General features: G+C 36.1%; 4 protein-coding genes across 4 annotated transcripts; all 4 read right to left on the reverse strand.

The window, feature by feature from the left end:
* Window positions 1–88: 88 nt before the first annotated feature.
* Window positions 89–918, reverse strand: LOC122723303 (probable serine/threonine-protein kinase PBL23; the record flags this gene model as incomplete). Its single annotated transcript, XM_043955098.1, has 1 exon — window positions 89–918. A coding segment is annotated over one exon (750 nt), but the record flags the coding sequence as incomplete, so codon positions are not given.
* A 3,299-nt stretch (window positions 919–4,217) lies between these two features.
* On the reverse strand, window positions 4,218–6,329 carry LOC122723304. Its single transcript, XM_043955099.1, has one exon. It carries the CDS (start codon window positions 6,327–6,329, stop codon window positions 4,218–4,220), a length of 2,112 nt encoding a protein of 703 aa, XP_043811034.1.
* LOC110610351 lies at window positions 6,288–9,722 on the reverse strand. The gene is made up of 2 exons (XM_021750230.2): window positions 7,337–9,722; window positions 6,288–6,558 (listed from the first exon to the last, which is right to left on the reverse strand). Exons 1-2 carry the CDS (start codon window positions 9,436–9,438, stop codon window positions 6,480–6,482), a joined length of 2,181 nt encoding a protein of 726 aa, XP_021605922.2. The 5' UTR covers window positions 9,439–9,722; the 3' UTR covers window positions 6,288–6,479.
* A 464-nt stretch (window positions 9,723–10,186) lies between these two features.
* Window positions 10,187–13,193, reverse strand: LOC110611621 (MDIS1-interacting receptor like kinase 2). Its single transcript, XM_021752012.2, has 2 exons — window positions 10,639–13,193; window positions 10,187–10,548 (listed from the first exon to the last, which is right to left on the reverse strand). The coding sequence occupies exons 1-2, from the start codon at window positions 13,157–13,159 to the stop codon at window positions 10,187–10,189; spliced, it is 2,883 nt and encodes a 960-aa protein (XP_021607704.2). The 5' UTR covers window positions 13,160–13,193.
* Between the last annotated feature and the right edge of the window lie 2,246 nt (window positions 13,194–15,439).

Below are 15,439 nucleotides of genomic sequence, written 5' to 3' on the forward strand. Positions count from 1 at the left end.
AAAAAAAATTTGAGTAATGAAAAGATGGTTGTTTTACAAAGTCATAAAACAAAATTCTTAAGAAAAGAAAGAAGCAAGCTGCATTAAAGCTTGTACCATTCCTACTCCTATAAATCATTTGGTCTATTGGTCTATTCGGTTTAGTTTTGATTTTTTTATGTACAACTATCAGGATAAAGCTGCATTGACATGGTCATCCACGTTCTCACCTTCCTTTTCTTTCTTTGCCGATAAGTATTTCAGAGCTGTCACAACATCGCTTATTAATGGCCGACTGGAATCTCCCTCTTGCAGACACATAGCTGCAACTGCAACTGCTTGATTAAGACTCTTAATAGGATACTTTCCTCCCAACAATGGGTCTGCCATTGTTTTATAGTTTCTTCTGTCTTTAAATATTGGTGTTGCCTGCACAAGAAATGCATTAGCAAAAATCAAGTTTGGAGATTCAGAAAAAAATCTGTACATAGTACATACCCAAACAACTAGATTCTGCTCTTCAGTTGGTCTTGAATTGTCGATAACTCTTTTTCCTGTGATGAGCTCTAGAAACACGACTCCAAAGCTGTAAACATCAGATTTTGTTGTCAATTGGCCTGTCAATGCATACTCTGGTGCACAGTAGCCATAAGTTCCCATTACTCTGGTGGAAACATGAGTCTTGCCTCCTGTTGGACCGAGCTTCGCCAGACCGAAATCTGAGAGTTTTGGACTGAAATTCTCATCTAATAATATGTTTGATGCTTTAAAGTCGCGGTATATTACTGGAGGATTCGCTGTTTCGTGCAAGTATTCAAGTCCTTTTGCTGCTCCTGAAGCAACTTTCATCCTTGTTTCCCAATCCAAAGGCTTTCTGCCAGGGGCTAAGTCTGAAAAGAAATTCCAGGGTGAATTTTCACATAATAATCCTGAAGAACAGATTCTGAACCATTTTTTGGTCCAGATTGCAATTTTTTAATGCAGTTCAATGGATGTTATCTGTTGAAAGAGCAAGAATTTGAAAAGAAGTAACTTTGTGCATACCAAAAAGGTGATCCTCAAGGGAGCCATTGGGCATGTAATCATACACTAAGATCCTTTGATGACCATCAGCACAATATCCAACTAGATTCACAAGGTGAGTGTGGTGAAGAAGGCTCAACATCAAAACCTCTACTAGGAATTCTCTATTTCCTTGGAATCCATTTCGGTCGAGTTTCTTGATAGCAACAACCTAAGCAAATCCAGAATAATCATCAATCAACTCAACAACACAGGCGCTTTTTATTAGTAGAAAGAAAATAATGAAAGAAATGAGAATTATACTGATGCAGTACTTTGTTTATTCTCTCAAGCTTCCCTTTGTAGACCCTTCCAAAACCACCTTCTCCTAGCAAATTTTCAAGGCTGAAGTTTTTAGTTGCTACAGATAACTCTCGGAATGTGAAAACATCAGAAGATATACTGCCAGTTTTCCTGACTTCTTCAGTTTCGTTCTTTCTTCTGCCGCTATCTGCAGAGCAAAATAACAGCAATTACATGTGGTTCCTTAAGGTTGCAAGGAAAGTAACATTCTTGCTTGTTGAAACAATAATTTGGTCTACTAATTACTTCTAATTTGGCCAGGGAATCAAATTTTGGACAGATACAAATGATGTTTTGCTTTGCTGTTATTATTATTATTATGGGGAAATTACCTTTTATCATTGAATTATGGTAAAATTAATATGTACATCTCTCTATTTTTAAAACCCATTAGTTTTATTTCTATTTTTAACTATGTTAAAATGAAAATATGTACTAGAATAAATTGCATCCCAGAATATAAGGATGTGTAGAAAAATTCCACAAGAAGATGGTCTCATAGATAAATGCAAAAGCAATAGGATTCAACTTCAAGAAACAATTCATGCATGAAACCTATGCATTGTATGGTGACTTATGAATCAAAAGCAATCATTTCTGGGCAGGGAGACAATGGAGAGGAAAATCATTTATGTTAAGACTAGGGTTTTCTAAACAAATGAAAAACAAGAAAGAAAATCCATGAAAATTTGGAGAGAATCTATATGTATATATGCTCTTTAAAGTTTTCATATATAAAATTTTAAGAAATTATAATTAGAGCTTAAACAATGTACTGCTTCTGAAGGAGATGTTGGCATAAGAGGCTAAAGTATTTGTGTCATGATATTCCTTCATGCTTTTTTTCAATGATCTTCTGCCGAGTTTTTTTTCCGACAGGCAACATGGGAAGCAGCTCATCTTGCCCTCTCCTCTAATTCAACAACCATCAAATTCTTGAATCTAAAAACAAAATATGTTGGCCTGTTTGAGACTTGGAAAGATTCAGTCTCAAAACAAGCGAATTGCATTCAATTCAAGAACTGGGTTGATAATAGAGAGATGATCTGCTGAAGAGATTCTTGTTATTCAGGAGATGCACAAAAATTGTTCTCTTCATTTTTGTTTTGGTTTATCTCTGTAAAGCCATTGAGCCATGAAAGGAAAAGAAGACTCTGTCAAATTTGCTAAGGATAGATGGGCAATGGTTTCTTTTATGATATTTTTATTTAAGCTCATATGCACCATCAAAAGATTTTCACAGCCATGACACCAAAATGGTCGTTTCTTCTACAGATTATTATAATTTTAAAAACAAAATAATTAGTTTATAATTTTTCACAAATTAATTTTTTTTGTCAAATCATCTGTGAGTGATAACTCCAAAATTGATGGATTCATCCTAATTTGAACTTCTATTAAATTATTAAAAATTTGTAATATTTAAAATAATTGCCTGATTAATTGTGGAAGGCGGATTGATGTAAAAGATTCAATATGTATTTATATTTTAATTTAATTTTTTAATTTTAATTTAATTGATTAAATTTTTATATTTTAATATAATTTTAATCGATTTATAAATTTTTAAATTTAATAATGTGTGTGACAATTTAACAATTTAAGTATATTATTTTTTAATTGGCCAATTGATTAAGTTTTGTATTTGAATATAATTTTAATTAATTTTTTAAATTAAAATTAAAAATAAATAATTTAATTATTAAATAGTCCAAGATCAATTTTATTTTATGGTAATAATTATGAATATTTTATAACAAATATATTATTTAATCTAAAATAGTAATATAAAATAATAAAAATATATATTTATTATAAAATTTTTATAATTATATATTAATGTAAAATAAAATCTAACTACTCTTAAAATCATTAAATTACTATTATTTTTAAAATTAAATATATTATTTAATTACAGTTAAATGAATTAATATTATTTTTTATATGTAAAATTAGTTTATATTTAAAAAATAATAAAATATTATATTCAGCATTTTATCTAAATTTTTATATTTTAATTTTAAAAAATTAACTTAAAATTATAGCAAATGCCAATATATCTAAAATTTAAATGTTTGGATTATAATTCAAAATAACATAAATTTTTTTCAATTAGATCAATTAAATAATAATAATAATAACAATAATAATGGGATGTCATTTATATTATTAAATTGTGACATAAATTATTAAATTTATAAATTTATAAATTAATTAAAATATAAAATTTGAATAATTAAATTAAAATTAAAAAAATTAAATTAAAATACAAACACGCCCACATTAAATGCTTTTGAATTAATTGGCCCGTGAAAACTATATAGTTTTATAACTTCATCCTAAAAGAAAAAGTTCTAACTTATTTGTGAAACCAAGAAGCCCACAAAATTTATTATCCTAGAAACTTTTTAGATGCAATTGATAACTTGTCATTGTATGAAGCGAATTTTTTTTTTTTAAAAAAAAAAAAAAGGGAAAAAATGCAATTGAATAGAAGATATATTATTAATAACATTTTGGAATCCTTGAACATATTTGATATTTGATTGCTTCATCTATATTTATTTAATTTTTTACTCACAGCTCTGCTGCCAGGATTCTTAAAAACGTACCAAATTTCAAAGGTGCTCTATATCTAAATTCGAACCAAGAACTTCACTTTTTAATGTTGCTGAACCTCCCATTCAGACTGAGATGATGACTTGGTTTGCCATAATTTGATCTATGATCAGAAGTGACAAAAGGAAAATGAAATTGTTATTTTGAGCTCAAACACAGAGGCATTTGACAGTTATAGCAGTTTGCATATGTAAAAGGCTTGTAAACTAAATTTACTGAATTCATCTGTATTAAAATACCATTCTTTTGAATGTTTACCTAAACCTGAAGCCAAATCTTGCTGCTTTTAATTTAGTAATATCTGTTTCAAGAATTCTAATCCGCGCCTCAAGTGCCAATCCTGGTAGTTCAAGTGCACCACTGCTGTCTTCTCCTCCATTGCCCATGAGGCTTGCCTTCTTATAAGCCAGTTTTCCATCTTTACTTTTATTGCTTTGTTCCATCTCTCTCTGTGAACGCCCCATTGAATCCATCTGCCTTGCAATTTTATCATGCGTAAATGAAGATGAAGAGCTTTGAGATTGACTGAAGAACTTTTCAATATTACCAAATGCCCTCTTGCCTAAAACCTCGCGCTTGTTATAGGTATTCAACATTTCCTGACCTGTTTGTTTATCTCCTACACGGGAAGTTTTCATTTTCACAGAGTTACATTTGGGATGAAAACCAGGTGAAACATCAGGTACTCCACTTTTCTTCTTCTTTTTCCAAGCCCGGTGGTCTGTTTTCAATTTCCGCAGACTAATTCGCTTCTCTGTATCTTCTATAGAGGAGGGTGAAGAACTTTGAAATTGGCTGCACAACTTATTACCATCGGTAAATGCTGTACTGCTACAACTCTTGCCGTTGCCACAAGCACCCAAAATTCCTACTGCTGCTGGTTTACCTTGCTCATCAGAATCTCTATTCTTCCTCTTTTGTACTGGACACCTTTGGACAGAAACTTTATTTGTTTCCTGTTGGCTCAAGACCAATTGCTTCCACCACTTCAGGTATCGAGGTGTAACACCTGATTGGAAGAGTCGTGATGGGATATAGAACTTTGAATCAGCGACAGGCCTAGAGTAATTTGTCCATGCAACTTCTGAAGTCTCATCAGATTGATCTACATGACCTGGAATGTCCTGATCAAATCCAAATTGCATTGCAACTCGATGTGGAAAGTAGTTTTCTATAAATCCCATTCCAACAAGTTTGGAAACCCTCAAGCAACAAGCAAATGACTCCAGATCCTTATCTAAACCCAAATCCGTAGATAGCCACTCTTCTTTTTCGTTGTAAAACATAGGGAAACGCCAATTAAGCAGGAGTTTTGCATAAGGTCGCCAAATAAAACTTTCTCCAGCAGAAGCTAAAGCCAACGCAACATTGTCAACTTTTGGAAATCTCACCATGTTCCATCGAGATAACCGTGGATCACCTGGCTTGATTATGTTGGGATTCGGCTGCAATGCTTGGAATCTCTCCCATGCCCAGAGTTGCACCAACTGAAATGGCGAGGAGATCTGCAGTGCTAATTCAGTATTTAAATCCACACCAGTACTAAATTTCGCAGAGATGATTATTGAATTCAATCTACTCAAATCCCTGTAAATACTTGCAAGAACTGCTGGTGCAAGAGCAACTGGTATCCCTCTAGCTAGGTGAATCGCTATGGGGAAAACGTCTTTTCTGATTGTTTTAGATGGGTTTTGCAGAACAAATTTTGACAACCACAATGAAAGAAATGCTTCGTGCTCAATTTCAGTGCTACTCTGAATGAAATTCTTCATCCATGCAGACTGACTGGCCTTTTGAGCTTTACTCCTCCTAGCCATTCTTTGAGCATCAGTCAATTTCTTTTCGATCCTCTTCCATTCCATCTTCTGAACAGAGCATGAAACAGGAGAACCCAGAACAGGGTAATTCCCCAAAACAATAACATCCTCTAACGTAATAGTACCTTCTCCCCAAGGGAAGATGAACGAGCTGGTGTTAGGACACCAATGCTCAGCTAACCCAATAATCAAATTATCATATCTAGGTATGTTATATGTGGAACTCAAAATTGCTTCACAGACACCAGCCTTTTCCCAAGCAGAATGGTGCATCGAATGCATGTGAAAAACCCATTTATTCCATTCTTTGTGACGGTATCCCCACGCTTTGAAAGTGACATTCAAGGGACGCTTTATGGGCTCATGGATTGGTGGTAGTGGTAAAGTTACTGAGTGCGAAGGAAGGTCAGGTTCATCAATGGAAGCTATGATAGGTTTCAAGAAGTGGGCTATTCTCAGAATTGGCTTACTATCACCAATTGGTGAAACAATGAGTTCCTCTTTTTCTTCTATGATGGAGTTAGTAGTATCCGGAAAGGATTTCGCCATTACTGAAATCCAAACTCAGACGCAGCCGTTGGACACCCATTTTATCTCGCAGAAACGAAACGCTTTCGACGGAGAAGACGTCGGCATTCTGTTGTAAGGCAATTTTACCAAAAATAATTCTCCTGTCAACAAGTCGATAAAAGATGAATGCTATGGCATGACTGCTGACAGAGGAGAAGAGTAGTGAATTTGTTGGTTCCGCAACTGCATTTGCTTCAGATTCAGTAACCTAGAGTTCATCAACAGAGATTGGATGAACTATGAGAGTCACAAAAACAGCAAATTCAAGAATAAATGTAAACACAAAATTAAAAGTATCAACATTTTATATTGGGATTGCACAGAGGGAAACTAATGATGAATCAGATGATGAAATTGATGAGGCTTACAAGTAGAAGGTAAGGAACCTGTGAATGTCACGCAAATGTGCAATGGATTAGGGCTAATTCCAATGAGCTAGGACTCGCAGATTAAAATACCGAGTCCGGGGACTCTAGAAATTCCACGGTTACACTTTAAACTCAAAAGGCACCCTCTCAAATTCATTGTCATGCTGATTTAATAGAAGTTTGGTTTAATGAATGAAAATTAATTTATAAGTATTTATTTTTAGTCGTATAAATATTTTTTTTTAAATAGGGATGGGAAGTGAGGGATTAAAATATGATATCTCTCAAATTTATTCATTCAGATGCCCTTATCAGCATTTATCAGCAGGTTTAAAATTTTAAATAGCTAGGTATTTAATTAAAAGCATATTTATTATTAGAGGACACAAAATTTCATGGTCTATAAAAATTAACTTCTGGATATTTTATCGTTGCATATATATGACATTTGTGGGTAAGAAATTAGTTTTAATTTATAATTATATAAAGCCAGTAAAGAATTTTTTTTAAAAAAAAGGAAAAAATTTAGGCAATTGAATAGAAAATATTCTAGATATATTATTAATAAAATTTTAGAATCATTAAATTTATTTGACATTTGATGAAGGTTTACTTAACCTGTCGCAAAATCTTGCAGCTTTTAGTTTAGTAACTTCTGTTTCAAGACTTCTAATCCGAGCCTCCAGTGCCAATCCTGGTATTTCAGGTGTATCACCACCATCTTCTCTTTCATTGCCAGTGAGAACCAGCTTTACTTCTTTACTTCCATTGGTTTCTTCCAGGTCTCTCTGTGAACTCAACGACGCAACTTCTCTGTGCAAAATATTCTCTACTGATTTTGGTGTTGAATGCATCTCTGTTGCAGTATTATCATGCGTCAATGAAGATGAAGAACTTTGAGATTGGCCATTCAACTTTCCAATATTATCAAATGCTCTCTGGCCAACAGGAAGCATTTCCTTACCTGTTTGTTCATCTCCTACATGGGAATTTTCCATTTTCACCGTTTGAGATTTGGGTTGAAAACCAGGTGGAACATCAGGAACTCTGTTTTTCTTATTCTTTTTCAAAGCCCGCAGGTCTGTTTTCAATATCTGCAGAGCAGTTTGCAGCTCTATATGTTCTGAAGGTGAAGAACTTTGAAATTGGGTACGCAACTTATTATCGTAGCTAAATGTTGCGTCGCTATAACCCTTGCGTTTGCCGCAAGGACTCAACTTTCCCATGGCTGCTGTGTTATCTTCATCAACAAAATCCATACTCTTCTTCTTTTGAATTGAAAATCTTTGAACAGAAAATTCGTTTGTGTTCTGTTTGCGTGAGACCAATTGGTTCCACCAATTCAAGTATCGAAGTGTAACACCTGATAGGAAGAATCGTGATGGGATATAAAACTTTGCATCAGTGATAGGCCCAGAGAAATTTGTCCAAGCAACTTCTGAATTCTCATCAGATTGATCTACATGACCTGGAATGTCCTGATCAATTCCAAATTGCATTGCTACTCGATGTGGAAAGTAGTTTTCTGTAAATCCCATTCCAACAAGTTTTGAGACCTTCAAGCAACAAGCAAATGACTCCAGATCGCTACGTAATCTCAAATCTGTAGATATCCACTCTTCTTTTTCGTTGTAAAACCGGGGGAAAGCCCAGTTAGGCAGAAATTTTGCATAAGGTCGCCAAATAAAATTCTCTCCGGCAGAAGCTAAAGCCAACACAACATTGTCAACTTTTGAATACCTCACTTTGTTCCATCGAGAGAATCTTGGATCACCTGGGTTTATCATGTTGGGTTTCGGCTGAAATGCTTGGAATCTCTCCCATGCCCAGAGTTGCACCAACTGAAATGGCGCCGAGATATGCAGTGTTGACTCATTATATACATCCTCACCGATACTAAATTTGGCAGAGATGATTCTTGCCTTCATTCGACTCAAATCCCTGTAAATACTTGCAAGAACTGCTGGTGCAAGGGCAACTGGGATCCCTCTAGCTAGATTAATCGCTATGGGGAAAATCTGTTTTCTAATTGTTTGAGCAGAGTTTTGTAAAACAAATCTCGATAACCACAGTGAAAGAAATGCTTCGTGCTCTATTTCAGTGCCACATTGAGTGAAGCTCCTCATCCATCCATACTGACCGACCTTTCTAGCTTTTTTTCCAACCACTCTTTGAAAATCCATCAATTTCACTTCAATCCTCTTCAATTCTACCTTCTGAACAGAGCATGAAGAAACAGGGGACCCCAGAACAGGGTAATGTCCCAAAACCATGACGTCCTCTAACGTAATAGTAGCTTCTCCCCAAGGGAAAATGAACGAGTTTGTGGTTGGACACCAATACTCAGCTAACCCAAAAATCAAATTATTATATCTACTTATTTCATAAGTGGAACTCAGAATTGCTTCACATATACCAGCCTTTTCCCAAGCAGAATGGTGTATCGAATGCATTTGAAGAACCCATTTGTTCCATTCTTGAAGTCGGTGTCTCCAGGCTCCGAATTCAACCTTCAAGGAACGCTTCCTAGGCTCATTGGTTGGTGGTAGTGGTAAAGATACAGAGCGCGGAAGAAGATCAGGTTCATCAATGGAGGCTATGATAGGTTTCAGGAAGTGGGCAGTTCTCAGAATTGGCTTACTATCACCAATTGGTGAGATAATGAGTTCCTCTCTTTCTTCTATGATGGTGTTAGAAGTATCTGCAAAGGATTCTGCCATAACTGAAATCCAATATCAGTAAAATAGCTGAGAGGAGAAAGGAGTGTGTTGATTTTGATGGCTTAGACTTCGGAATCAGAAGCATCAGATCGGCAGAGAAACCCTTTTAATCTCAAAAACTGAAACGCTTTCGTCGGAGAATACGTCGACATTCTGTTGAAGGATTTTATCAAAATCTTTCTTCCATCAATAATTTGCGAGAAGATGACACCCACTTGGAACCAATATGATTTCTATTTGATTCCCGGAAAAGAAAGAAAAAGAAAAAGGAAAAGAAAAAGTATTATAATTGTAGTTCTTACTTTTCCTTTTCTGGTTTGGATGAGAAATATATAAAGAAAGAAAAGTTGTCAATTAAAAATAAAAATATTTTTCCTTATTTAAAAGAGAGCAAAGCAAAGAAGGGAAAGAAATCAATAAAAATTTACAATTTTGCTCTTTATATATGGACAAGTTTTCACAAATTTAATAAAATTTTAAAAAATCACTATTTAATTTATATGATATGAAAAATTTATTAATTAGTATTTTCATTTAAAAAAAATTACTAATTAATGTACGAAAAATTATTCAGATTTGAGAAATTAAGTGATATAAATAGTGAAATTAACTTAAGAGGTATTTTAAATAAAAATTATAAAATGAGAAAGTATAATTCAAGTGACATTATAATTTTAAATAGAATTCACCATAATTAAATATGATGTCATATTTTATTTTAATTGATTGAGTATATTAATATAAGGGCTTAATTTACACTATCATGACCCAACAACTCCCCCAATTCTACCATGGAAAATGGCTTTGTCAAATGAGGCCACCTAGCTATTAACTTCATTGAAATTTGCTGCATGGTCGGTCGAGTTTGAGGATCATCACTCAGGCATGCTAATGCAAGCCTTGTAATATAGACCACTCCTTTAGCAACTTCATGTACAGGAGGAAGGAGCCGTTGGTCTATTATATCAACCAATGGGGTGGATCTATCGATTGATGAATAAAGTGATGAGATGATACTTTTTGGATGCTCTCCCATTATTATTTCAAGTGTCACCACTCCAAAGCTATATACGTCGCATGTTTTATCCACTTTCATTGTATAAGCTAACTCTACAGAAAAAATCATTAAAAAAATTAAGAATTTTTACAGTTACAGCAAGGAAAATCTTTGAACCAAAAAAGATTAATGCAGATGCGCACCTGGAGCTATGTAGCCAAAGGTGCCTGCCAATGACGTCCAGTTGGAGGAGTCGGGCATCAGGAGCCTAGCAGTGCCAAAATCAGAAACATGAGCTTCATACGCTAAATCCAAAAGGACATTGTTGCTTGAAATGTCACGATGAATGAGCGGTGGACAACAATCATGATGCATATAACACAATGCATTAGCTATTCCTTTTACTATATTCAGCCTCTTTTTCCAATCCAACTCCATTGCAGGTTCATCCTTGCTCAATATCATCTTCAAACTTCCTCTTTCTACGAACTCATAAACCAGAAATGAGTTCTTTGGATGTGAACAAAAACCATATAACTTCACAATATTTCGATGTTTGACATTAGATAGAGCAGAAATTTCACTTCTAAATGCCTTCAAATCAGGTGTCATACCATCTTGTGATCGGTGGAGTTTCTTTACAGCAATAACCTGACCTTTTGGCAGCACAACTTTATAAACAATCCCATATCCCCCTTCTCCAATGCAATAATTGGAGTTGAAATCCTCAGTAGCCTGAATAATGTCTTCATATAGCATTCTGCCATCTTGGCCCCATGATTTAAAAAGGTCTATACGATGTTCATCCTCTGACTTGGATTTTCTGCTTTTATTTCTACGGCGACAAACGAAAAAACCTCCAAGTAGGACAAAAACTAGAATAAGGCCACCTAAGACGGGAACAACAATCAGTTTAAGGATTTGGTTGCCCATTTTCGGAGCAGCTCCATTGGTTTTTAGAGAGACACAAGCCTTCAATCCAGTTGCATTGCCGCATAAGTCCTTGTTGTTTCTAAGTGCATCAAAGGGAGCATCCAGAAAGGCTTTGATATTAGGAATCGGACCTTCCAACTCATTGTAGGATATGTTTACTGTTATCAAGCTCAACAAATTATTGAAAGAGGCTGGGATGGTACCCGATAGCTTGTTGTGGGAGAGGTTTAATGTGTCAAGCATTTGTAGTTCTCCGAGCCGAGATGGAATGCTATCCATCAACAAGTTATTGCTGAGATCAAGGTTTACTAGAAAATGTAAATTGCCAATCTTTGCAGGAATAGTATCTTTAAAATTATTATTGCTAAGATTCAAGGTCAATAGAGATAGGCATTCCCCAAGTTGTTCAGGAATCGATCCGGTTAAATTGTTTGATGCCAAGTTGAGCTTTTCAAGGTCATGTACCAATATCTCATGTGGAATACCACCTGAAAGTTTGTTATCATTAAGAACAAGGTCGAGCAACTTTAACTTCCCTAATTCTTTGGGAATTCCTCCAACAAGGTGATGATTTGAAGAGAGGTCGAGTGATTGCAGCTGACTTGCACTTCCCATGTTTGATGGAATTTTGCCAGAAATATTATTACTTGAGATTCGCAATGTTGACAAACCTAGGAAACCCTCCCATTTCGATGGAAGTTGTCCATAGAATTTGTTGTCACTCAAATCTAAATATTTCAACTTTGGGTATATCCCAAGATCATCAGCTAGATTCCCTGTAAGCTGGTTTTGGTCAAGCCTGACTCTTTTTAAGCTACTGCAGTTTCTTAAGCTTTGTGGGATAGGACCCGTGAAATAATTGGCAACAACAGAGATATTTTCAAGTAATCCACCAAGGCAAATGTCTTGGGGTAAATGGCCAGAGAACCGATTATAACTCATTTGGAGTGTTTTTAATGCCGTAAGATTATTCATCTCTACAGGCAGAGTACCAGAAAGTTCATTGTAATTAAGAAAGATTTTAGCTAGGTTTGTCAAATTTCCTATAGAAGTTGGGATTGCACCACTGAGATTATTCACATCTAAGTCTAGTACACGGAGAGAGGTGAGAAGTCCAATTTCTTTGGGAATGGAACCTGAAAGTTCACTCTCAGATATGTGCAGCTCTACCAAATAGCTTAAGTTTCCTGTTAACGCTGGAATAGTACCTCTAAGGTTGTTATGTGACAAATCAAGATAATAAAGAGATCTCAACATCCCAATTTCTTGAGGAATGGGGCCATTAATATGGTTGTGTGCCATGGAAAGAGCACCAAGACTTGTTAATGAGCATATTTCAACTGGTATACTTCCATATATATCATTGAAATCCGCTCGAAAATAAGTGAGCTTGGAAAGATTAGCTATATGTGAAGGAATGGTTCCATATAATGAGTTGTTAAGAAGGTGAAGCTCAAGGAGATTGGGAATGGACAAAAAGTTGAGACTCTGAAGCGTACCTTTCAATCCAATGTCCGTCAGAGATATCTTGGTGACACTACCAGCCTCATTACAATGTATTCCAAACCAATTGCAAGGGCTGCCTCCAGTCCACGAAGACAGGACAGTTTGGCTGTTGTTGTCAAGACTGGCCTTCCATGTTAGAAGAGCTTCTGCTTCCATATTCCTTGCTGCCATTGTATGCTCAGCCCCAGCAAAAGCAAGTACTTGACCAGAAAGTAGGAACAGAGGAGCAAGGTGGAACAGAACTAGATGTGATACAGAGTTTAGTTCCTTTAATGAAGGCGCCATGAAGTTTGATGATTATGAGGATGGAATTTTATTGCAAAGAAGGTTGAAGGGACAATGGGATTTGCGTTCAGACAAAGGTATTTATAAAAGAATATGGAATCTTTTAGTGGTCACAAATCCAAACAGACCAAACATATAAATTGTTTTGTTAATCTTCCTTTTTTTTCTACGTACCATGCTCTTGCCAAGGGCCTCGGATGCTTCATAATTGTAATAAGATAAAAAATAATTAGATAACTTTAGTATATTTCTCCATTCAAATAAGTGTGTACATATACAAATTACAAGGTGGTCTTGTTAAGACAACTCTTAAAAATCTTTTATCAATCAATTAGTCTATGATTAGATAATCTACTATGATTATATACAGATTATATTCACACTCTAATACTCCCTTTCAAGTTGGATCATAGATGTTTATCATATCCAACTTGTTAGAAAAATATTCTATTCGAGACCCATTTAAAGTTTTGGTGAGTAGATCACCTAGTTGTTCTCATATTTTCATATAACTGGTGGAATTAAATTTTTTTTAATCTTCTTATGGATGAAATTGTAACGACCCGAAAATCCGGACCGCTACCGGCGCTAGAATCCAGATCGGCTTAAGGCCGCCGGGACCCGTAGCAAGCCAAACATACATCCTGTGAACCTGTTTAATCCCATACATGATCAACATTATACATAAAAATTTGAACTTTTCTTTTTCATTCATGAACCAAACTCAACCTGTGCATGCATTAACATAGACATTAACATTAACCCCACCTTGGAGTCCTCATCAATGCTCCAATGGAGTGACATAATCATGCATTAAGTTTGGTTAAACATAATCATCCATAACATTTAAGATCATGTATCTAAAAAGGGATTTACAACATACTATGGTCAAGCACACTTCTAAACCTCAATATCATCATTACATTACATAACTCAACATTACATTACAATATCCATCATGTCCACTACTAGCTATTTTATGACCAAAACTTTACTCTATTCGACCTCCTGCTCTATCCTGTACCTGCAAACTTGGGGGTTAAGGGAGAGGGGTGAGCTAACAAGCCCAGTGAGTAGAACTATAAAAACATATTAACAAACATGCTCATATGAAATGCATCATAACTCAGACAATTCACATCAAGGGTTGGGTGAACTTGTCACCAAATAGTCCCAGCATCATTTCGTGCCAGGCCGTAGCATGGGGTCCTGGTCTTCCTGTCATATCATACATTGCTTACCATTTCCCCAAGGCCTCCTCTGGGCGCTTAGTCTTCGAGTCCCATATCCGTGCCAGGCCGTAGAATGGGGTCCTGGTCTTTCATTTCCGTGCCAGGCCGTAGAATGGGGTCCTGGTCTTTCCTCGGGGACTACTTGGGTCATCCAACATTCACCCACATTAACAACAAAGAATGCGATGCAACATATTCGTGAAATCTAATGCAATCATCCTATTGCATAATCATGATGCATGAAACATGATAAAAACATTTAATTTCTCATTTTAAAAGATTAAGTTTAGTTCCACTCACCTCTGGCTGACTTTGCAAACTCTGAAGCAGTGCTCACTGCTGAACTCTCTGGTTTCTCTGGTCCGAACCTACACAGGTGGACACAAATGAGGGACCTAACATACATAAACATGACTTTAAAACATCCCCCAAAAAACCCCCTAAAACACCTCAAAACAATCAAAGAATTCATGCAAAGGAGGGCTGAACAGGGCACTTTCGGCGGCAGGTTCGGCGGTCGAAAATCCCTCCAGAGCCGAAAGTCATGCACCTTCGGCGGCACTTTCGGCGGCCGAAGGTTCCCTCCAGAGACGAAACTCATGCATGTTCGGCGGCACCTTCGGCTGCTGAAACTCCCTCCCAGAGCCGAAAGTCCACTTTCGGGGGCAGGGTTCGGCAGCCGATACATGCTACCACAGGCAGGTTCGGCGGCCGAAAGAGCTTTCGGCGGCCGAAAGAGCTTTCGGCGGCCGAAAGAGCTTTCGGCTGCCGAACCTGGTTTCTCCCAAAGGGCAGAAACTTGGTTCCAACATGCACAAACGCCTCCCAACTCATTCAAACATGCATTTTCCTATCCTACAACATGCATACTCAAGCATACAAGCTCCTAGGGGCTTTAAACCATCAAAAACCCCAACTACAACACATCAAACAACCCACATTGCTCATAAATATACATAAACCCATAAACATAACAATAACCTAACATGCATTTCTACCCCATAGATCTTCATAAAACTTGTTTAAAACATGCAAGAAAGGTTGGATC

Source organism: Manihot esculenta, chromosome 3, assembly GCF_001659605.2.
Source record: "Manihot esculenta cultivar AM560-2 chromosome 3, M.esculenta_v8, whole genome shotgun sequence".
Taxonomy (NCBI): domain Eukaryota; kingdom Viridiplantae; phylum Streptophyta; class Magnoliopsida; order Malpighiales; family Euphorbiaceae; genus Manihot; species Manihot esculenta.

Coding starts and splice junctions, on each gene's coding strand:
- LOC122723304 (XM_043955099.1), bottom strand. CDS start 6,329: ATGGCGAAATCCTTTCCGGATACTACTAACTCCATCATAGAAGAAAAA.
- LOC110610351 (XM_021750230.2), bottom strand. CDS start 9,438: ATGGCAGAATCCTTTGCAGATACTTCTAACACCATCATAGAAGAAAGA. Junction 6,559..7,336: donor GCTGCAAGATTTTGCGACAG/GTTAAGTAAACC, acceptor GATGAACTCTAG/GTTACTGAATCTGAAGCAAA.
- LOC110611621 (XM_021752012.2), bottom strand. CDS start 13,159: ATGGCGCCTTCATTAAAGGAACTAAACTCTGTATCACATCTAGTTCTG. Junction 10,549..10,638: donor CTTTGGCTACATAGCTCCAG/GTGCGCATCTGC, acceptor TTTTTTCTGTAG/AGTTAGCTTATACAATGAAA.